The 22350-nt window shown below is 41.2% G+C and overlaps 3 protein-coding genes and 1 long non-coding RNA gene across 6 annotated transcripts in view; 1 reads left to right on the top strand and 3 right to left on the bottom strand.

Annotated features, from left to right (window-relative positions):
• Positions 1–8401, top strand: part of mlxip (MLX interacting protein) — a 28188-nt gene extending 19787 nt beyond the window's left edge. For both annotated transcript variants that reach the window (XM_026187134.2, XM_026187133.2), the window contains exons 15-17: positions 830–953; positions 4309–4438; positions 6386–8401. In XM_026187134.2, the coding sequence (XP_026042919.2) occupies positions 830–953; positions 4309–4438; positions 6386–6492 (361 nt within the window). In that variant the 3' untranslated portion in view covers positions 6493–8401. The remainder of the gene's footprint in view (positions 1–829; positions 954–4308; positions 4439–6385) is intronic.
• Position 8402: 1 nt separating this feature from the next.
• On the bottom strand, positions 8403–9653 carry LOC145432384 (uncharacterized). The gene is made up of 2 exons (XM_080309199.1): positions 9441–9653; positions 8403–8850 (listed from the first exon to the last, which is right to left on the bottom strand). The coding sequence occupies exons 1-2, from the start codon at positions 9477–9479 to the stop codon at positions 8518–8520; spliced, it is 372 nt and encodes a 123-aa protein (XP_080165325.1). The 5' UTR covers positions 9480–9653; the 3' UTR covers positions 8403–8517.
• A 4444-nt stretch (positions 9654–14097) lies between these two features.
• Positions 14098–15661, bottom strand: LOC145432176 (uncharacterized). Its single transcript, XM_080308788.1, has 3 exons — positions 15538–15661; positions 15208–15326; positions 14098–14549 (listed from the first exon to the last, which is right to left on the bottom strand). The coding sequence occupies exons 1-3, from the start codon at positions 15551–15553 to the stop codon at positions 14229–14231; spliced, it is 456 nt and encodes a 151-aa protein (XP_080164914.1). The 5' UTR covers positions 15554–15661; the 3' UTR covers positions 14098–14228.
• Positions 15662–17122: 1461 nt separating this feature from the next.
• Positions 17123–21856, bottom strand: LOC145432412 (uncharacterized). Of its 2 annotated transcripts, none has more exons than XR_013912698.1 (3): positions 21678–21856; positions 17958–18109; positions 17123–17747 (listed from the first exon to the last, which is right to left on the bottom strand). It is a non-coding gene; the product is annotated as an uncharacterized LOC145432412 (long non-coding RNA). The 2 variants fall into 2 exon arrangements; XR_013912699.1 differs by lacking the exon at positions 21678–21856 and adding an exon at positions 19336–19948.
• Between the last annotated feature and the right edge of the window lie 494 nt (positions 21857–22350).

The following is a 22350-nucleotide window of genomic DNA, read 5'->3' as shown; positions in this document are numbered from 1 at the left end:
TGCGCAAGAGATGTCTGTCTCGCCCTAGCGGGACCTGTCCCACTCCTCTCCACTTCACCTCAACAGAAGTTTCTCATATTCTGTGATATGATTTACTCTGAGGTGTTTGACGAGGTTAGTGGTGTTGCCACAACACCTCACTGTCTTGCCACATGTATCGCAAACCACGTCTTGGCTGTTTGTGAAGGTAAAATACGTCCACACATGACACTGTTTACGCTCAGCCGTTGTTGTGAGTGTGCACGCCAAGGGGCTGCGACACATTTATACAACCGTATTTCGCATATGACCATGAAAGGCAGAAGAGGAAGTAGTTCCTTCCAAGTTAGACGATCCAAATGATATAGTTTCTTTCCACTGTGTTCCTGTTAATGATAAACTAAAAATTTACCCCAAATTAGTAAAATATTGATATTTTAATATGAGAATCGATTCTGGAACATAAATAAGTGGTATCGGAGGAATCAATATTTCAGTATCGATCCACACACCACTAGAAGTTAGTCATTAATATACTGCACCGACATGGGAATAGAGCAGCTGTGAGAGAATTCAATATTAATTAATCAATGGTACAGAAGTGGAGGAAGCAAGAAGAATGAGTTGAGTAAAATTTGATTTATCTGACTGTTTTGTTTCACTTAATGCACCTTATAATCCGGTGCGCCTTATGGTCCGAAAAATACGGTATGTTTGCACAGGTTTCAGTACATTGCTGCACCGACCAAAATGTAAGGAAGTAAAGAGTGGCTCGAGACTTATGCACAGTACAGTACTAAACATGCACAGCGATCTGATGTATTAACTCTGAAATCTTTCCTCACTGCAGCTTGTGTCAGGAGCAGCTTCCTGTTACGGGCGTACCGATGAGACGACATCGCCTCGACCACATGCAAGAGAAGTTTAATGAATATGTGAAGAACCGCACACTTCAGAACTGGAAGTTCTGGATTGTATCCTTCTACAAGCTAGCTGATGTAACAGTTTTTATTTTTTGAGGGAGGCTTTTGTGTCTCCCACTTGAAACTAGAAAGAGAGGCACCTCACTGAGATCTGAATGATAAGTTGCAGGAAATACACAGCAGAGGCAGAAGCAGGCTTCCGACAGGAGAAGTTACGCGTAAGTTATTTTCTTAAGAAGGGTTTAGATAAAACTGGTGCCTCATACAGCTTTTAAATTTCAAAGTTTTCAGTCCATGAAATATTAAAAGTATTCATATATAAATAACCTAAAATAAATAGGTACTGTGTTGTATCAGATAGCAGAGGGATTGGTTTGTTTGTTATCTACCAGAGTCCAATTAGCCTCCCCTCACACAAGACCAGAAGAGTTTATAGATCTGTATTGACTTTGTATTATGTGAAGGGGAATCTTTATTTATTTATTCAGTTTAATATTCTACAGTTGCACCTCCTCTCCCCTTAAAAATTTCTCAATTATTAAGAAAAGACCCACAGAAAATAAATTCCTTGCGTTTGTCTGGTTTCTTCTACTTTATCACCAGTGACTCTGAAGCAGGGAGTTTGTTTTTAGGAGCAGTAATTATCCCAGATAAAGTTTCTTGTGTTTTAGCCCTGTTGCTGTAGTGCAGGTTACTAGCATGCGGGCTGCTTTTCAGGCCCATTCGGACCCGGACCTATATCCAAAACAGATTTAAAACCTGATGGGATGCTTCTGTTTTAACTGGTGCAGGTTTTCTGGTCTTTACAGCAGTGGTTCAGTGGCTGAAGAAACACGCAGAACAATCGGATGTGAGTTAGCTATCTCACATGATATCGTTTAGCCAATCAACTCATTCCGGGGGATACACACGGGGACTCTGCAGTGCCAACAGCTGAAAAGACAGTGAAAAGAAAGTGACAAATATAGAAAAAAGACAGGGAGTGATACAGACGACTGTGCTGGCGAAGGCCGAGACAAAGAAAACGGAGAGAAAAATAAGTAACAAATGGTGCTGGTGCAAAAAACAAAAACATTGGACAGTGAAAATAGAGGATTAAATGGCTGAATGCTGGACTTCTACACATCCAATCAGGCGATCTCCTAACAAATGTGATCCTGAAGGAGCAGTTTGTAAAAAGTGACTATTCCACTGTATTTGACTTGACACACAAATGCAAGGTTTTCTACAAAGTGAATATAATCAAACTAAATATTGCTCCAGGCTCACAAATGACCACCTCCACATGTGTATGAATGGCTCTGACTCCAGTCCAGGACAAACTACAGTTCTGAGCCAAAACATGGGAAAGAAAGCGAGCCACTAAAACTGTTCAGCTGTTAGGATGTTTATTATTTTTAAAACCAGTGGAGACTGTTCAGTCAGGATGTGAAACAGAAAAGGGGAGGTCTATTTACTTTTTCTATTTCGGATGTTAGGTCTCCCATAACTGCTGGGCCACTGTAACCTTCACCCTCCACATCTTCCCGCCCTTCTCTGAGCCCTTGGAATTTCTTAAGTTTCTTGTGTTCCTGATGTTGCTGTCATTCGGAACTGCTACATCTGTCATTATAAGCTGTCTCCTTCTGTTTGCCATGGATGTTAGTTGCCTCATCCTGGACTGTGGTGCTGACACTCACCAGTCCCCAGCCTCCTTCCTTCTGCTTGGCATACAGCCTCAGGATGCTGGACATGAGGTGAAACCCTGCATGCATGCATGCATGGTAAGGAGCTTCCTTTTCTTGATATCAGTGGCTTCTATCTCCTCCTCTGGCCAGCTTATTATCCCAGCAGGGTCTGATCACAGGCAGGGCATAGGTGTTATTACCCCCTCAGTTCTTACTACCTTCCCTCTCTATGTTATCATCAAACTACTTTTCTCCAGGCCGGACAACATTCCGATGTCACTGCTGTATATCCTGGTGGTGTGGATCAGTGAATTGATGTCTTGTTCACTCTCGGCATACAGCTTGATGTCATCCATACAGGAGGTGGCTGAAAACTGCTCCATTCCACAGTCAGTATTTGTAGCCTGTAGGTTTGGGCGATATATAAAAATTTTCCAGCCGACAATTGTCAGTCCAATAATCGATGATGGGCGATATATTCGCGCATGCACATATCCTCCGTGTAATCATGCACAGACTGATTTCATGTTTATAATACAGAAGAAGTCCAAACATGGATGAACTAATTTCCCCAGAAAAATTGGGGCTGTCAGTGTTGGCGCAGCATTAATGCGGTCATCACAATTAACATGATTAAAAATTTTAACGCGCTAAACCCATCTCCATCAACAAGCATTTGGGCGCACTCTGAGGAAGGTGCATTTGCTCACGAATAAAAGAGGGTGCTGTTAAAACAGCGCTATTATTTATTTTTATTTTTTTTGTTGACTGCTTCTATTAGCTCCATCATCATTAGCAAACTTGCTCATGGGCAAATAAATGAATAAATCGCCCTTGTGAAAACGATCACCGATAGTTGATATATTCGTCCAATCACCCAACCCTAGTAGCCAGTCTTGTCAATGATCTCACTGAGGGGGTTCAGGCCGATGCAGATGCATCCCCATTGAGTTCCTGATGAAGGCTCTTAGGGTCCTGTTGATCTTGTATAGTTCTAGGCATTCCAGGATCCAAGTGTGGGACATTGAGTCATCGGCCTTCTTGTAATCTATTCTTCTAGTCTTCTCTTAAATTCATTAGCCAATGAGCTTTGCTACCCATATGCTCTTCCAGTATTGTTCCGTCTCCAGCCTTGGTGGTGCTGCTCTCATATTGTTCCCTTGCCACTGAAAGTACACCTTGGCTGGTTCTGTGGAGAACAGCTACTTTATTCTCTGCCTTCTATCTCTCTGGTTTACCTCTTCAAGCAGCTGGCCAAAGTTGTGAGTCTTTTCTTGGCAGTTTCCAAAGTGTTAGGTATGGACAGCTCGCTGTACTTCTTAAGTACCTCCCTGCAGTTCTGATAGTTGGCTAACCACTCTCCTTCTCCAATGGAGGGTACTGCTCCTTGTGGATGTTCAACTTGTAGCCAAGCATCTCATTGATCACTGCTGCTGTAGTGTAGATCAGCTTGTTTGTCTCAGTATTTCACCATCTCTGTTATTATCTTAATAACCCTGTATTATGTATATACCGGTATGTGTGTGAGAGAGAACCTAGCATCCTAGTAGGGAAACCTTCAGGTATTTATTTACCTTTGCTCTCCAGGTCAATAATGTAGTAGGGTTGATAATAAGACTTCAACTGTATCAAAACCACACACTGCATTTTTAATACCTCTTGGCCTTTTACATTTAAAGCCTATTTTGATAAGTTGTGTAATCAGATTTAAAGTTCCTCCTTGACTGTCATACATTCAGTTCAGCATCATTATCAAGCCTCTTTTTGATTCTTTCAATGGGATGGTGTCAACAGCAAGCAGAGCAGAGCTTTGTCAGACCACGCTGCAATGGCTGGATCGTCACTGCTCGCTTCCAGCACTCAGACCCAGTAAGTAAAATAACCGACATGCTCTGACATACAAGTGGGGGGGAAAAGTCCTTTACGTCTTCATTCCACCTACTGTTTGCAAGAGAAGTGGATCAGCACTTTTGGATGATTTTTGACCCCAAAGGGACTTTCTTCCATCTGCACAGCTTTGACTATCTTTCACCATCTCTGTATATTCCTGCCTTTTAATCAGAAATCACACAACCATGACACAACAGGAAATTCAACATTGTAGCACAGTTTTTGAACGATATGATAACTCACTTGAGGGGTAATCACAGTAACTTTGTTGTAATTACAATGAGTGCATCTGATTATTACATAGCATTTTCTTCCACTAAAAATGCTACGTCCTGATGAACAGAGGCAACTTTTTGAGATTTGTGACATGGCGTGTTATGCTGTTGGAAGCAGTCTTAAGAAGATGGGTACACAGAGGTCACAACAGTCTTATAAACAGCATGACAGCATCACAACACACAGAACAGCAAGACAACGCAAAGCAATCCCCGGGGTGTAGCGCCTTAAGTGCCAACAGCAGACAGACAGATGAAAGATGAAGACAAACATACCCACACTTGTCAGGGCTGAGGCTCCTTTATATTGAGAGGCATCTACGGCTTCTCCTCTTTTTGTTATGTAAGCTCCCAAAATTTGACTTTAATTTCCACTTTGATTAAATTTTTCCCAATTTGTGTGAAATCATTCTCTTTAAAAACAGTTACACATTAGATGTATTTATTCATGTCTTACTTTGATCAATGTGTCAGTTTACACAACTTTCCCAGACCTCATCGTCCATCATCTTTATAGCTCATTTTGACAGCTTTATGGCCAAGGTCAGGTTAAAGCGTCAGGATCATGGTTGTTATGCCAGCTTTGCAGCAAAATGCAATTAGTCCTCCTTGATATTTTTATGGCTTTAAAGGAGTTGTAATGCCAAAGTTATCAATTTCACTAATTTATGGTAACTTCAGACTTCAGTTTGGGCTGTCAAAGCTATAATCTACCAATATGTCACAAACCTGACCTAAGTATACTGGTCACAAATAATTTGTGTATGTTTCGACTGCTTAACGTGGGCACTCCCTAAAATATAAAGCACTGTAGTACAAGTATATAGTGTATACCAGTATATATCATTTCAGAGTCTACATGCCATGAGAAACATCCCCTACAGGTAGACATAGTCAGCAACGATACTAATGGAGGCTGAGAAGTTTAAATGATGCTCAAATGGTAGTAAGGGGCCCAAAGTGTGCCAAGAATATGTCTACAACATCCCCATCATTAGATCACAACTGATCCATTGGAGCAAGGCAGGACATGAAGCTGGTTTTCTTGTTGTTTGTACCAAATTCTGACCCTACTGTAAAAATACTGCAGCAGAAATCAAGATGCATCACGCCAGGCAACATTTTTCTCCAGTTTTTGTGAGAGTCTTTGTGAACTGTAGCCTCAGTTTCCTGTTAGCTGACAGAAGTGGCACTACATATGATCTTCTGCTGCTGGAGTTCATCTGCTTCAAAAGTGCTGCATACATCGGCTATAACCAGTGGCTGTATAAATTACTTTTGCTTTTCAATCAGCTCACAGCAGATTGGTCATTCTCTTCTGACCTCTGGCATCAACAAGCCGCTCACTCTCTGTAGTATTTTATAGTTTGTTCTCTGTATGAGATGGTTGGTTAGAGGCAAATCCCAGCGGTTTTTGTGATATTAACACCAGTTAGTGTGGCACCAATGACCATGTCACATTCAAAGTGACTTAAAATCACCTTCTTTATGCTGATGCTTGATTTGAATTTGACCAGGTCATGCAGTCAACCAAAACTCAGATTAAATCAGAGCAAACTACATGCGGCTCTAAATGGAAAGCACACGGGCATCTGTTTGTGCAAATATCAACCATTTGTTTTAATGCAATTCATTTGGGCTTGTTTTTCAGTGGTCCTAAGTACTCTTCGCCAGCTGTGCACTACCACGTCCATTCTCAGCGATCCATCCGTGCTCCCTGAAGAAGCCATCCAGGCCGTAACACAAACAAACTCTTAGATTCCTCCTGGAAGTGACCCAGAAGCCACCTGAACTTTTTTTTTTAACCATCATAACATATCACTGGTTTGCCTTGTAGCCTTTCAGCAAGCTCAGTCTTCCACAAATCCCAGAAAAGAGACTATGTTTGACTTTTGGGAACGAGACACATGGTGCACCAAACAAAATGAGTGCAAAAATGACTTTTTAATCATATTTAAATAGAAGTAACTATGACTATCTTTAACTTTCAGATGATTTTCCTCTTTTAGTGTATTAGAAGCTGGCCCATGTTGTTTTTATGTCTTGAAAGCAACAACTTGTATTTAAATTTAAGTTACATTTAAAAAATGTTAAGTCGCAAGATTGTGTTTCAAAAAGGGAAATGCTGAATGTGAAGTTTGTTCTCTTATGCAGTATAAGGACATCATTTCTTTCCTTTCACAAGATTATCAGATGTTTTTTGTTTTGTTTTGGTTTTTTTAATCTAGCTAGAAGTACAATTTATTTTATTTGGAGGTTCAAACGCCTCCCATTGAGGAGATTGAAATATATTAAAGTTGAATACTTATATGTTGGAATTTGCCTGTCCTGTTCTGTTCACCGTCCCTTGTTTACTCAGGTGAATATTATCTTGTTCATAGCAGTTTTTTTCCGTCCCTGCTCTGCCCATTTCTACTGAGCTCACCTGCAAACAACACAAGGATGAACGTTGCAGGCCGCAGCACGATGCCGCAACATTACTGTCAGCGCCCACAAGACGCGTAACTGAACTAGCAGTACAGATTTTGCATACACTACTGTATATTCCTGCATCTACAGTGTTACAGGATCTTCAGTGTGCGGTAGGGGTCTTTCTGGTTCTTTACTGATCACTCAGGGCTACGCTAATCATCTAAGAACAAGTCGAGCCAGGATCCTTCTCAGCAGGAACACGTACTGTCTGTAAGGGTACAGGTTTCACTTATATGCTGTTTCTTTCCTTCTCACGGGTACACGTGTTCAAAGCAAACACAGATAAAAAGCAATGCATTGGAGGAAGCGCAAAGAAACACACCCAAAGCCATATCCAAGAGTATTCTCAGTCTGTTGTGTTACTGGCATAATGTTTTTATGGAGTACTCTGCTTTGTGGAGAGCTTGAGGGTTAGACACTGTGAGTGCAGCTGGCAGCCTTGAGGTCAAAGTGTGCCTGCATGTGATCTTTGCCAGCGGATTCGTCTCTATCTTCTTTTGTGGTTCAGCACTCCTCAGGCAGATGTTGTGAGTTTGTTTTTTTTTTTCTTTTATTGTGCAGAACAACTGAGTTTACAGTAGCACAACGCACCATGTTTAATAGATGAATGTGCAGCTTTTTGTGTGTGCAGTTCTTTTCTTTTTTTTATTTATGATTGGATTGCACGAGTCTTTTATAGGGGAAGTTGTGCTCTTGTGTTCCTCTGTAGGCTGCTCAGTTCACAAAAAATGGAGAATGCAGTGATGAACACTTAAATGAACAGTTTGGTGTTGCGAGTCAAATATATAGAGTTCAGATATGATTTACTACTATTTGATGATGAAGATGCACCTCTGAATGCAGCTAGGCTTTCTCTTTAAATAGTTTTGTAGTTGTTTCTCCTCTTTTGATGATGTCTCTGTGCCGTTTCTCTCCTGTATTACACCGTTTTCTTTCCTTCTCTCTCTCTAGTGATCTTTACTTTTGTGTTTCTTTGTGTGGATTTGTTTTGGATGATGTACAGGATGACGCAGATTGGATCTGCTTATGTTCGACTCCCAACATTTAGTATTGTATTGTTGGTTTTATGAAGAAAAGATATTTTCTTATGCTGGATACGACTGTTTCTTTGTGCTCTTCCCAAATGTCTACATGTAACATGATGGAAAATGCCTTAAATGATTCAGAATCACAATAAATACAACAAAACTGAAAACTTTGTCTTCTCATCACTTTAATTTCAATACAAAACATTTGCTCAATAGAATCCATGACCAGGTATCAGATTTAACTAAATATTTTCAATAAAAGAGAACATTAGTAGCCGACCAATCAGTGAATTCTAAACGTAGCTTTGCCGAGCCATTCGTCCACAAGCTCCAGCAAGCACTTGGTGTACACATAGCTGTCCAAGTCCTGCTTGAAGGAGGGTAGTCTGCATGTGTGGGAGACCGTATTGCCGGTCCAGAGATGCACCACATCACGTATGATCTGGCAGATGTAGTGCAGCTGTGACGACAGCTCCGGGGTGAACTTTGACACCTTTGCCATGTAGCACTCGAAGGAGCTTAGCTGGTGAGCGGTGAGGTGCCGCTGCTCCGGCTTGATCAGCTCTGAAATGTTCAGGGTGAAGCAGGTGATGTTGGGAAGCAGTCCAAAAGCATCCTGCAGGAGAATCCATGAACATACAACTCAGTAACTACTCATCGCTGTTTGTGTGAAACTGATGATGATGTGTTGTTATTTTTGTAACACAAACGCATGCAAATGATCCACAGAAGAATTTGAAACTGACAGACGGTTCAAATACAGCTCTTAATTCATCACTTTCAGTCCCAGGAAGAGTTTATTATGCCTTTCTTTGTTTTCTAATGTAAAGTTATGTTTACATTTTTTTTAAAACCAGCTGCTAAAAATAGAGCAAAAGTCTTGATAATGCCTTTAAAGCATCAACATACACTCATGGTCTGTGGTGTCACCAGCTCCTCATGTCCATATAATCAAGGGAGCACAGCCTACAACTGGTATTGCTTGTAACATCCTAATACCAGTGTATGCACCTCAAATAACCTGATATGACTATAAAAGCTTTAATTTACTAAACCAGTGGTGGACTACCTATAACACCGTTTACCAGCTCAGTTTAGTTTCAGCAGAGACAGAATCAAGTTAAAAACATCAGTTTCTTTTATAAAGTCTAAATTCTTCCCTCATTATGTAATACTAATGATCTTTGTAAGCATCAGAAGCCTTACCAAGTGCTCCAGCGCGCTACGTATCTTCACCCTAATCATCCGGATGCTGGCATTCAAGGCACGCTCGGCTGCCCTGTTTCCAACAGCCTCACAGTTTGCTTTCACAGCCAGCAGGCAGAAGAAGATAAGGACTGCAGCAGCAGCATGAAAGGGAACACAGTGGAGATTAATTAGATTGATTACACTGAGCAAGTTTGCCGACCAAAAACTCGAGTCGAGCTGCAGCCTGCTTTCAAATGACACAGCCTCACTTCAGGATGCTTACCAGCACGGAAATTCACGACAGCAGGAGGCGTTGGTTGACTGCAGGCTCTGATGAGATGCTGTGGTCCATCTTTCAAGGATCACTTTTATTAGAACTCCTGAGATAAAGATCAGGCTTTTAATATTTTCCTCTGCGTGCAGCTTTGAGAATAAGAAAACTTTAGGATTCAGGTTTTTTTCTCTTCTGGGGGTTTCCTCAAAGGAATCCCTGGTTTAAAAAAACTACACATCCCGTAACAGATCTCATGTGATTCTATTAGCCTAATATTAAACAAGAAAATGAGTCAGTGAACGTAATCAATCAAGCTTTGTCCTGAAAATGTAAATGTGTCATCACTGTTTTAGGTTTTTTCTTGAGCTTAATCATTATTGACCTTTGCAGGTCTCCATTAAGACCAGCATATAATGGTAATATATTACTAAGGGGCTCAAGGTGAGAAAATATCCCCCATAACATCACACCACCAAGAGCTTGAACCATTGCCGGATGGATTCTCCATCCAAATTCCGACCCTGTGATCCAAACGTCACAGCAGAAATCAGAGTCATCAGATCAGGGAATATGTTTTTATGTTTCTGTGGCACACAGTGTTGTCTTCTGCTGCTCTGGTCATCTGCTTCAAGAGATGCTCCTTTACATCCCTTGCTGGTAACACATTGTTATTTGAGTTGCCTACCTATGAGCTCAATGCAGTCTATTTTCCTCTGATCTCTGACATCAACAAGCGATTTTCACCCAGAGAACTGATCCTGACAGGGTGTTTTCTCTATGTTGGGCCATCCTGTATAAACCCCAGAGATGGATATGTCTGATCAGCAGTTTGTGAAATCTGGCACCAACAACCAGAGTCACTCAAATGATGTTTCTTTTCCCTTCTGATATTCAATTTAAACTTCATTATTATCATCGTCACCTAAATACACTACATGTGATTGGCTGAATAGGCATAGAGATACTAAATTGCTCTTTTTAAAGACTCATAGTGCTTTCTTACTACAAGAGTCTCACTCACACCAACACAAGTCATTTTTTCTACATTCACATATGTGATGGTTGGGAGCATCTGATGGATTACGTTGGGGTTCAATGTCTTTCAGAGTTGTGGATGTCAGCGATCGAACCACTGACATTCCAAGGACCACTTTTATTGAGGCTTTTCCGAGAAAGATCATTCTTTTCCTTTGGGTGTGGCTTTCAGAGCAAGAATTTTAGGAGTCAGTGTTTTTCTGCTAGGGCTTTCCTTTGTAAAGAAATTTCTTCAAAAGAAAACACAAAACATCGACACTTCCCGTAACAGGTAGTCAACCAAAACAGATTAAATCTGTAATAACTGGACAAAACAAGAAAAGTGTACAAACAAGAATTAAAGGTGGGTACCTTTGTGCTTTACCCTCGTTTAATCTTATTTCCTGTGATCTCTCATGTAAAATCAAATAAGTAACTCTTTAAAAAAAATGCCAAAACTGTTTCAGGGTTAGCTAGAATGCAATTTTTTTTCTATCTTTGACCTTTACCATTGTCCTTTAAGGCCAGCGTATGATTCTCAGCTGCTACTAAGAGGCCCAAATTGTGGCAAGAACCTATCCCCACATCATCACATCACCAAAAGCCAGATACAAAGCAGGATGAATCCACCAAATCCTGACCCTACCATCTGGATCCTGCAACTCAAGACTCATCAGACCAGCGTTTTTTCCAGTCTCCTATTGTCCAGTTTTGGTGAGCCTGTATGAATTGTTGCCTAAGTTTCCTGTTCGCAGCTGACAGGACTGGCACACAGTACAGTCTTCTGCTTATGTAGGCCATCTGCTTCAAAGGGAAGGGAAGGGAAGGAGCCTGAGCTAATGTGTGAGGTTGAGAGGTACTGGCTAAATATAGTCGGGCTCACCTCAATACACGGTTTGGGCTCCGGAACCAGTCTCCTGGAGAGGGGCTGATCTCTGTCTCAGCCTGGAGTTGCCCTTGGTGACAGGTGGCAGGCTGGGGTGGGTGTCTTATCTTAGTGTCCCCTCAGCTTGCTCCCTTACATTGGAGTTTTTCCTGGTGGACGCAAGGATTTGTTCCCTGGACCCATGCGCTGAATGACAGTTCAGAGTAGTGGGTGCTCCACCTGACGACTCCACCTGTCGTCTTATTGGGAGACTTCACCACTCAAGTCCTATCGGGCTGGGTTAGCCTGTGGGACTTCGGAGGCAGCCGATTCAGGAGGAACAATGCGGTTTTTGTCCTGGTTGTGGAACACTGGATAAACTTTTTAACCTCTTGAGGATACTTAAGGGTGCATGTGAGTTTGCCCAACCAGTCTGCATGTGTTTTGTGGACTTGGAGAAGGCATGTATGGGGTCTCTGACCCATTGCTACGGGCCATTCGATCCCTATACAATTGTTGCAAGAGCTTGGTCTGCATAGCCAGCAATAAGTTGGGTCCCAAGGGTGGTTAGCCCTTCCCTTATAGATATATATAGGGTGAGGAGTTTGGCCATCTGGCAGGGGCTCAGAGTAAAGCCACTACTCCTCTACATCGAAAGGAACCAGTTGAGGTGGTTCAAGCATTTGACATCCCCACACTCGTGAACAAGACCCTGAGATACTTAAACTCCTCCACTTGGGGCAGTTACTCGTCCCTGACTTGGAGTGGGCAGTCCACCCTTTTCTGGCTGAGGACCGTGGCCTCAGACTTGGAGGTGCTAATTCTCATTCACACCGTTTCTCACTCGGCTGTGACTGCTCCAGAGCGAGCTGGAGGCCACGGTCTGATGAAGCCAACAGAACCATATCAGATATCAAAAGTAGAGATGAGATCCTGACACCATCTAAGTGTTAGCCATGTGTAGTTAGTCCCTGTATTGTTGAGGGGTGAATTAAAAATACATTTAATTTTTAATCATTCGTGCTCCAGTCTGTGTCCTTTGGCTAAGTTGCACTGCTCTCTCTTGGCAGAAGAAAAAGCAAAATTACTTTTTAAAAAATATCATATTTAGATAAAAGTAACTATCATTACATCGAAAGCTGATCCTTATTGTTTATTTGTCTGGCAGAAGAATATTTAACTTCATTTAATATATTTAACTACCTGTGCTTTCTAAAAGTATTTATATAAAACTTTGACTTTGGTTGTTTTAGATCTTTTAGTCTTAATATAAAGATTTTTAGTGTGTTGTGTACATTTCTAATGTGCTGCCAGACTTGTTTGCTGGACTAAAAGAGTGGTTAACTGACCAAACTGAGTAATGATGACTGGATAAGTCAGCCTGCAGCTGGAAGCTGGTGGCTTAGGGCCACTTGGTGGCTGTAATGTGGAACTACAGGCTGACAGCTGATTACATCTGCACAATACACTGGGCAGATGCTGGAGTCTTGTGGAGCTCATAGGAAGTGATATCAGACGGGAACTGTGCAGAAGAAGGACAGCTCATTTCCTGTGGGTCTGGCTGCTGTTTGAGAATGAGAAGAGATCAGGAAACAGCCTGCTGGACAGTTACAAGGACTGGACTGTGCTGTAACTCTGTGGACTGGGCTTTTGTTTTTATTTTGCTGTATTCAGGTACCTGTGTAGTGTACTTTGTCAATGGAATTTCCCCTCAGTTCTTAAAGAGTGTAATAACTATTTTTATTATTTTTAATCATCCATCAATTCACTTTCTTATCCGGGACCGGGTTACAGAGGCAGCAGCCTAAGCAGAGAAGCCCAGACTTCCCTCTTCCCATCTTCCTCCTCTAGATTTTCCAGGGAAACGCCAAGATGTTTTCAGGCCAGCAGAGAGATATAATCTCTCCAGGGTGACCTGGGTCTCCCTGGGGCCTCCTGCCGGTGGGACATGCCCGGAATACCTCACCCAGGCAGCATCCTTTTCATATGCCCGAACCTCCTCACCTGGCTCCTTTCATTGTGGAGGAGTAGTGGCTCTGAGCCCTTCTTAATGATTATATTCCTCGTTCTATCTATAGGGGAGAGGCCATCCACCCTTCAGAGAAAGGTCATTTCTGCTACTTGTATCAGCGATCTCATTCTTTTGATCAGTACCCACAGCTTGTGAGGGTGGTGACATAGATCGACTGGTAAATTGAGAGCTTTTTCACGGTCAGCTCTCTCTAGGTACTACGGCAGACTGGTACAGTGTCCACATCACTGCAGCCGCAGCACCAATACGTCTACTGTGCTCTTGCTCCCCTCACTCATGAACAAGACCCTGAGATACAGGGGACAGTATTTGGATCAATGTGCGTTATAACTTGTATTTAAATTTCAATTGGTTTTAAAGATTTAAAGTCACAAGAATGTGCGTGGGTTTTTAAAAAAAATATGAAGCAAAGTTTTTATCCAACATTTGTTTGCTGTTTCTGGTTGATGTAGAGTATTCAGAATCACAATAAATACAACAAAAATGAAAACTTGGAGTTCTTTTCCCTTTATCTTTAATAAAAAATAATTTGGTTATTAATAAATAAATACAACCAGGATATCAGATTTCAATAAATATTTTAAATAAATTAGAACATTAGCAGCCGACAAATCAGTGAAATCAAAACTTCGCTTTGCCGAGCCATTTGTCCACAAGCTCCAGCAAGCACTTGGTGTACACATAGGCATCCAAGTCCTTGAAGGAGAGTGGACTGTAGGTCTGGGAGACCGTCATGCCGGTCCAGAGCTTTTCGGCATCCTGCATGGACTGGCGGATGGCCTTTAGCTGCGATGACAGCTCTGGGGTGAGTGTTAACACATCTGCTATGCGGCTGTGGAAGGACGAGAGCTGGTGAGCGGTGAGGTGCTGCTGCTCTGGCCTGACCAGCTCCGAAAAGTTCAGGGTGTGGCAGGAGATGTTGGGAAGCACCCCGGGAACATCCTGCAGGAAAATCAGTGAGTTACAAGCTGCAGGCGGTTCAAATACAGCCGTCAATTTATCACCTTCAGTGCCAGAAAGGTTGAAAGGCTGTCATTGTTCCCTAAAGTGCAAATTTACATTTTCACCTTATTTTTTCCAAACCAGCTGCCAAAGCCCCCCAAAACTTTCAGTTTACTTTAGAAAAGGAAGCTGAGAAATGTACTTTTAGATTTCTGCTTAATTTTAAAAGCAGTTGTAGATGCTGATTACGCATCACTGTCGGTAAGTCGGCAAATAATTTCAGCTCACTGATTTACTGATATGTCACCTAGTCCCTGTTAATCTCTATTAGGGCCTTTCAGTGCACAAACTAAGAACAAACCTAAAATAAAAATGAGAATTATTGTTATTTATTGTGTTTGTTAAATTATCTAAAATTTTCATTTTAATATTTTTAGCATAATCTCAGTCGATTCTGACATCTGACTGGGCTGTGTGACCGAAGCTGCTTCCATTAAGATGAGTCAATTTTTACAAACTATCATTCAAGCTGCTTTAAAACACATGTAAACTGTGGAAACTTTTACCTGAGACAGTACTGAGTTAAAAAACACCAAATTCTTCACACAGTCTCCCTTCTTTATGATCTAATGATCTTTGTAAGCATCAGAAGTCTTACCAAGTGCTCCAGCACGCTCCGTATCTCCACTCTAATCTCCTGGATGGTGGTGTTCAAGGCTTTGTTCCTAACAGTCCCGCAGTTTGCTTGCACAGAGAACAGGCAGAAGAAGATAAAAACTGCAGCGGCAGCAGCAGCAGCATGAAAGGGAACACAGAGGAGATTAATTAGATTTGAATACACTCACATGTACACACAGAGAGAGAGAGAGAGAGAGGGGGTGAGCTGCAGTAACCACTGGAGAGTTTCAACATTGCACAAGTTTGCCGACCAAAAAACTCGAGTCGAGCTGCAGCCTGCTTTCACACAGCCTCACTTCAAGATGCTTACCAGCACGGAAATCCATGACAGCAGGAGGCGTTGGTTGACTGCAGGCTCTGATGAGATGCTGTGGTCCATCTTTCAAGGATCACTTTTATTAGAACTCCTGAGATAAAGATCAGGCTTTTAATATTTTCCTCTGCGTGCAGCTTTGAGAATAAGAAAACTTTAGGATTCAGGTTTTTTTCTCTTCTGGGGGTTTCCTCAAAGGAATCCCTGGTTTAAAAAAACTACACATCCCGTAACAGATCTCATGTGATTACTCATTTAAATTACATGAATGACTTGCACAGCTTTCTATATATATATATATATGTGTGTGTGTGTGTGTGTTTCTATTAGCCTAATATTAAACAAGAAAATGAGTCAGTGAACGTAATCAATCAAGCTTTGTCCTGAAAATGTAAATGTGTCATCACTGTTTTAGGTTTTTTCTTGAGCTTAATCATTATTGACCTTTGCAGGTCTCCATTAAGACCAGCATATAATGGTAATATATTACTAAGGGGCTCAAGGTGAGAAAATATCCCCCATAACATCACACCACCAAGAGCTTGAACCATTGCCGGATGGATTCTCCATCCAAATTCCGACCCTGTGATCCAAACGTCACAGCAGAAATCAGAGTCATCAGATCAGGGAATATGTTTTTATGTTTCTGTGGCACACAGTGTTGTCTTCTGCTGCTCTGGTCATCTGCTTCAAGAGATGCTCCTTTACATCCCTTGCTGGTAACACATTGTTATTTGAGTTGCCTACCTATGAGCTCAATGCAGTCTATTTTCCTCTGATCTCTGACATCAACAAGCGATTTTCACCCAGAGAACTGATCCTGACAGGATGTTTTCTCTATGTTGGGCCATCCTGTATAAACCCCAGAGATGGATATGTCTGATCAGCAGTTTGTGAAATCTGGCACCAACAACCAGAGTCACTCAAATTATGTTTCTTTTCCCTTCTGATATTCAATACTTCATTATTATCATCGTCACCTAAATACACTACATGTGATTGGCTGAATAGGCATAGAGATACTAAATTGCTCTTTTTAAAGACTCATAGTGCTTTCTTACTACAAGAGTCTCACTCACACCAACACAAGTCATTTTTTCTACATTCACATATGTGATGGTTGGGAGCATCTGATGGATTACGTTGGGGTTCAATGTCTTTCAGAGTTGTGGATGTCAGCGATCGAACCACTGACATTCCGATTAGTAGACGCTGCTAAAGATGTTTACAGTCCTGTTATTAACTCTTTTCTTCTTTATGTGGGACAAAAAGTTAGTTCTCATAACATGAAGATGCAGTCGTGTTTATGGTTAAGTGATGGTTAGGCGGGTTAGTATCTGTGCTTACACTAAGTGTTAGTCAGCAGGATGTTCTGCGAAGTCATCGAGACAACTCTGTTTGTGTGGTCCGCCTTTGGCAAGAGCGTCCTCTGAACTTCACCGTGTGAAGGTTTGGCCGTAGGTTTGCTTTTAGGTTAGTGCTGCGATGGCTACAACATTTTGATGGCTAAGGTAAAATGTAAAAAAACAAAACATTATGTCGTTTGTGTGGCAAGCAGAGAAACAAGGAAAGGTCAAAGGGCTTCATGGTCTGAGCTGAACATTTTATTATGCCAGGTAACGTTTTTAAACTGCACATGTGGTAGGTTACGTTATCCAGTCAGAATGGACCAGCCATAAAACATTACACATCATTCGATATAAATAAAATAAATACAAGCAAAAAATAATAATTAATTAATAAATACAAAAATAAATAAATAAATAGGTAGGAAAATAAATATTTTTAAAAACTCTTACATTTTGTCTAACAGGTTAGTGAAAACATTAACAGGACGGCTCCATCTGTGTGAAATTTTTCACCCATATCATGCTGTTTTTTAAAATACCGAAGATAGTGGTTTTCTTATTGTAAGTGTCTAAAGCCTTTAAATCTATGCTGCAATGTTGCCGGGGGGCACCAGCGAAATCTGTCTGCGCAACAGTCAAGTTGAACCGTTTAAGGAACACATTTGTGTTCTTGGTGACTTTTTCAGCCCCCAAATTTCGGTCCCCAATTACATCCTTGACGAATGCTGGCAGGCTTTCGAGGCAGCCCACAATGGCACAGATGGAATTCCTGATCTCGGTTTCGTTTCCCATTCCCCAAGTTTGTCCCTTAAGTTTCCCTGTGTCGGTTGAGTTGAGTGGCAGACCTGCGTATTTGCACTGCAAAAGAAGTGAGAGCAGTTAGCGCAAAGGCAATGATGCAGCACAGCGCTCTGAGGATGTTAGCTATACTTCCATGATAAAAATCTGAGTTTCAAAGGGTTCCTTTACAACAGATCGTGTTTATCGTGACACATAAAGTGGCTTTGACAGTTGAATGCAAATCTTTAGATTTATATTTACCGGCACATTTTATTTTATTGTACTTACATAATTATTTGTTGCCCTTTGTAGTTCGCAGAGAGATGCTTCCAAGTTCTTCTTCATTTCCTCTTTAAGCTCTTGTATAGGGTTCTTTGGCACTGGGTTGGAAGCCATAATGGGAATACATATCATCACGATGAGCGACAGATGAGGGAGCTCTGCAAGCAGTTATGCAAAAAAAAAGCTGATGTCAAAAAAAGCTGAAATCAACACTGCTGGCAGATCACCTGATCATACTAAAAAAGAAAGCTAGACTTGAGAGACTGACACTTAAACAGTTATTTCAGATGGTAAGCACACCCTCATACCTCAAAGCAGACTTACACCATAAAAGGCGGTAAAGTAGTAGAAGGATCATTTACTTCAGTGTATATTTTTATGTATATAGTGCCATTTCAAAACACTGGTTACTTCACTACAAAGTAAAAACCCTACAATCTTAGAGAAAGAAGATTAAGCATGTCGCAACAGCAGGGAGAAAGAACTCCCTTTTAACAGGAAGAAACCTGCATCGAAACCAAGATTGGAGAGGGGAGAGGAGGAGAGCGTGGAGACACACAGACAAAATGCAAACTATGAGAGGGGAAGACAAAAGTTGATGATATGCACTAGTGAAAAGAGCTGAGTGGAAAAGAAGTGCTCAGTGCATCATGGGAAATTCCCTAGCACTCTGAGGCTACAGCAGCATAACTGAGAGATGGTTTCAGTCACTTGATTCAGCTCTAAGTAAAAGCTTTATTAAACAAAACCAAAAAAAAAAACAACAACCAAAAAACAATAACAAAAGCTGAAGCCTAATCTTAAAACTACAGAGGATGTCTGTCTCCTGAATCCAAACTGGGAGGTGGTTCCACAGCCGAGGCTCAAGCCCCTGCCTCCCATTCTACTTTAAGAAACTCTAGGAACCATGTTTAGCCTGCATTCTCCATCAGGACTACAGGTCTGTAAGGGCCCTGATCAATCAGTACTTTGTATGTGAGTAGAAATAGGATCTCTTCTTCTAGTCCCTGTTAGCACTCTCACTGCAGTGGATTGGACTGAAGGCTTTTTTCTTTAAGCTTTTAGAGCAAAATCATAATAAAGAAGTACAGAATAGTCCAGCATAGAGGTAACAAATACCTCAACAAGTTTTTTAGGGTAACTCTGAGGCAGTTATTGACATTATAGTATGCAGATGAAAGATGGCAGCCATACAAATTTGTTTAATGTGACCGTTAAATGACAATGACTCCACGCTTCGAGCAGTTCTAAAAAGCCTCACTTCAAAACACACCACAACGTGAAGATAAACAGCAGCTCTACACAAAGATCTGTGTCTGATCTACGCTTTGCAGGAACAAATGATCCTCCTATACTGTTCAACTAGAAATCAAAAGGAGCTTACCTTTAATAAGACCCATGGTGTTGCCTGTTTCTGTTTGCTGCTAATGATCCTAAACTGGCACACAATGTGCTTATATACCAAAATGTGGGATTTTTTTTTGTTTCAGGAGATGACGTTTGTGGCACTATCGTCCAGAGAATCTTTCTAAATGTTTCTATTTTGCAATTGTAGGTCGTTCACCACATGAACTTACTGTGGGTAGATGAAGCAAACTACCACAGAAGCATCTCAAAGATCTGATGTCTGTTGATTAAAGACAAAAAGTGGTGAACTGCAGGTAATGATTTGACTGTGTCTCCCACTGACCCCATAGTTAACTGCTTGTGGCAGTACAGGAAACCCAGAAAGACTGATCGCTTTTTGTTCTTTCTGTTTCTGAATCACATTGCTTTCCACTTTTGTTGACCAGATATTTCCAAATAAGGTCCAAAAAGCCAGATTAACTTTAACTGCGGGGCTCCAGAGGGCCAAGGCCCGCCGCCTTTGGATTCAATCACAAGGGGTCGCCGCTGCAGGTAGTGTCACAAACACCGAGATGATCCATCTCCTTCATGTTATCAGCACATGTTCAGTTTCTGTGTACTTGTGGCAAAATGTAATCAGCCACATGACGTTACCGACTTATAGACTGCGTAAGAGGCCCTGAACCACGCAGGGCAGGACGGATTCAAATTTTCATGTTGTTTACACAACAACTTAAGATTCATCTGACCAGTCAATATTTTTCCAATTAAATTTTTGACGTTCGTGGGCACCGGTTTGGCTCAGTGCGCTGAGCGGGCAACCACATGCCATTCGGCTGAGAGCGTCCCACCCGGGTTTGAGTCCGTCCCGGGTTTGAGTCCGACCCATGCCCCTTTGCTGCGTGTCTCTCCCCCGCTTTCCTGTCCGACCTTCACTGTGTCTATTAAATAAAGCTGAAAAAGGCCAAAAGGTTTTTGATGTGTGAACTGAGGCCTGCTCTTAGTTGACAGGGATGTCACTCGGTGTGGTTTCTGCTGCTTTAACCCATCTTCTTCACAGTCACACATGTTGTGTGTTTAGAGATGCTCTTTATATTTGCTATACAAATAAATTTATTATTATTTGAGTTACTGTTGCCTTCCTAAGTAGAAGCAGTCCGGTCATTCCCTTCAAACCTCTGGCATTAAAAAAGTATTTTTACCCAGAGAACTTCCGCTCGAGGATATTTGCTCTTTTTCGCACCAATCTCTGTAAACAATAGAGATGGTTGTGTGGGAAAATCCCAGATTAGCAGTTTCCAAAATATTCAAACCAGCTGGTCTGGCACTAACAACCAACCCACATTCAAAGTGACTTAGATCAACTTTCTTCCTCATTCTGATGCTCAGGTTCGTCTTGACCACGTTTACTTAAAGCAGCCTTGCAGCATCTCAGTCTGACCTTTTGAAAGGCTGTGTTGAACTACAACACATTTACTCCTAAATACAGTGTGCCGCTGCCATGTGATTGGCTTAGATTTGCATTAATCAGTTGGGCAGGTGTACCTAATGAATAAACTTAGTTTGAGCAAAATGCAAAGAGCTTCACTCACATACACTTTTTCACTTATTTATTATTCAACAACTATTCAAGTGTGGTTCAGTAGTTAGTAGTAGTAGCACCTAATAACGTAGCTGGTGTATATTTGAAGTGGAGAACAAAACTGTTCGTGGAAATAAGGGGAGCCATAACTCCTCATACCTGAGAGTAATTTCCACTCAGGGTTTCACAGACATGTCTACAATGGTTCCAGTTCCAGTAGACTCACACAAGCATTGAAGATACTGAGTCATATTCAAAATCTACTTTATTGGTACACAAATTTCATAGAAATTAATCTAAGAAAAAGAAGTCAGAGTTTTTCCATTCTCAGACACAACACAGGATCTTATCACCTTGTAGTCTGTGTAAAAGGTTTTTATCTGAAAACGTTATCACTGAATGTCACCTGCAGTCTGTGTCAGTTATCTGAGATCTCAGTTTACTAATTCCATTCTCCTTGTGGTTTACGGGGAACTCTGTCACTCGATTACTGGAGAATTCCACAAAACATTTGTGCACACCTAACTCAACAATAATTAATAAGCTGCCATAAATTTTTGCCAGATGTTCACACTTCCCAGAATGTGAATCCAACTCAGTTTCCAACTCAATCCCAGGCCTCACTGCAGCCGCATAAAGGCCACTAATGTCTGTTCAAGCATGGGGTAAAAGAGACAAACCCGTATAACAAACACACTCATTCATATATTTCCTCATTGAACAGTCATTTCCAGTGGACAAGCACACAAACAACATCCTTATATTTTCAAACTTTTACAAAAACTCAAACAACTCACCCATCAGAACTTCATCTTTTGGACCTTGTGTTCAGCAAAGTAACTGACAGCACTGCTCAATTCCAAAATCCTTGTGGTTTACTCATCCTGCTCTCTTCCCTCTTTCCCTCTGTGAGCACTTCCTTGCTTTGGTTGCTAAATATATATTTTAAAAAGCCACTGCGCTTAGTAAGTGCTCTGAGCGAAACACAGGTGGCATCAACAGGTTTGGGCACATTTTGCAGAAATGACAGGAAGCAAGACGAGGAAGTAAAGCAATATATTTCGCCAGAATCCCCCACTGGCAACAAAACATAAAATGCACCTATTAAATCAGTGGAGTGTAAAAAGTCTGAGTAAATATTTGCAACTAAAATCCAGTTCATCTTTTTGTTCACAGTAATTGTGAAAAACACTGACTTTATTTTACACTTCCTCATTATTTTCTTTAAAATCCATCACTAAATAAAATGTATTATGAATACGAGTCAGTATCTTTAATGCTTCCACAAGTCTTATCATGTAAATCGATCAATAATCAGTGCAACACATGCCATTTAACATTAACTTTCTGTAGGCTCACCTGCACGTCCCCCACGGTGAAAATGTGTGGTCACCCAAATTCATTGTCATCCTATAAGAAAAGCCTCCACAAGAGCAAATTTAAAATCGATATTTAGTGTTAAACTAAATA

This window comes from Astatotilapia calliptera, chromosome 12 (assembly GCF_964374335.1).
Source record: "Astatotilapia calliptera chromosome 12, fAstCal68.1, whole genome shotgun sequence".
NCBI lineage: Eukaryota > Metazoa > Chordata > Actinopteri > Cichliformes > Cichlidae > Astatotilapia > Astatotilapia calliptera.
Note: the sequence above shows the minus strand (reverse complement) of the source record. Positions and strands in the feature narration are given on the sequence as shown.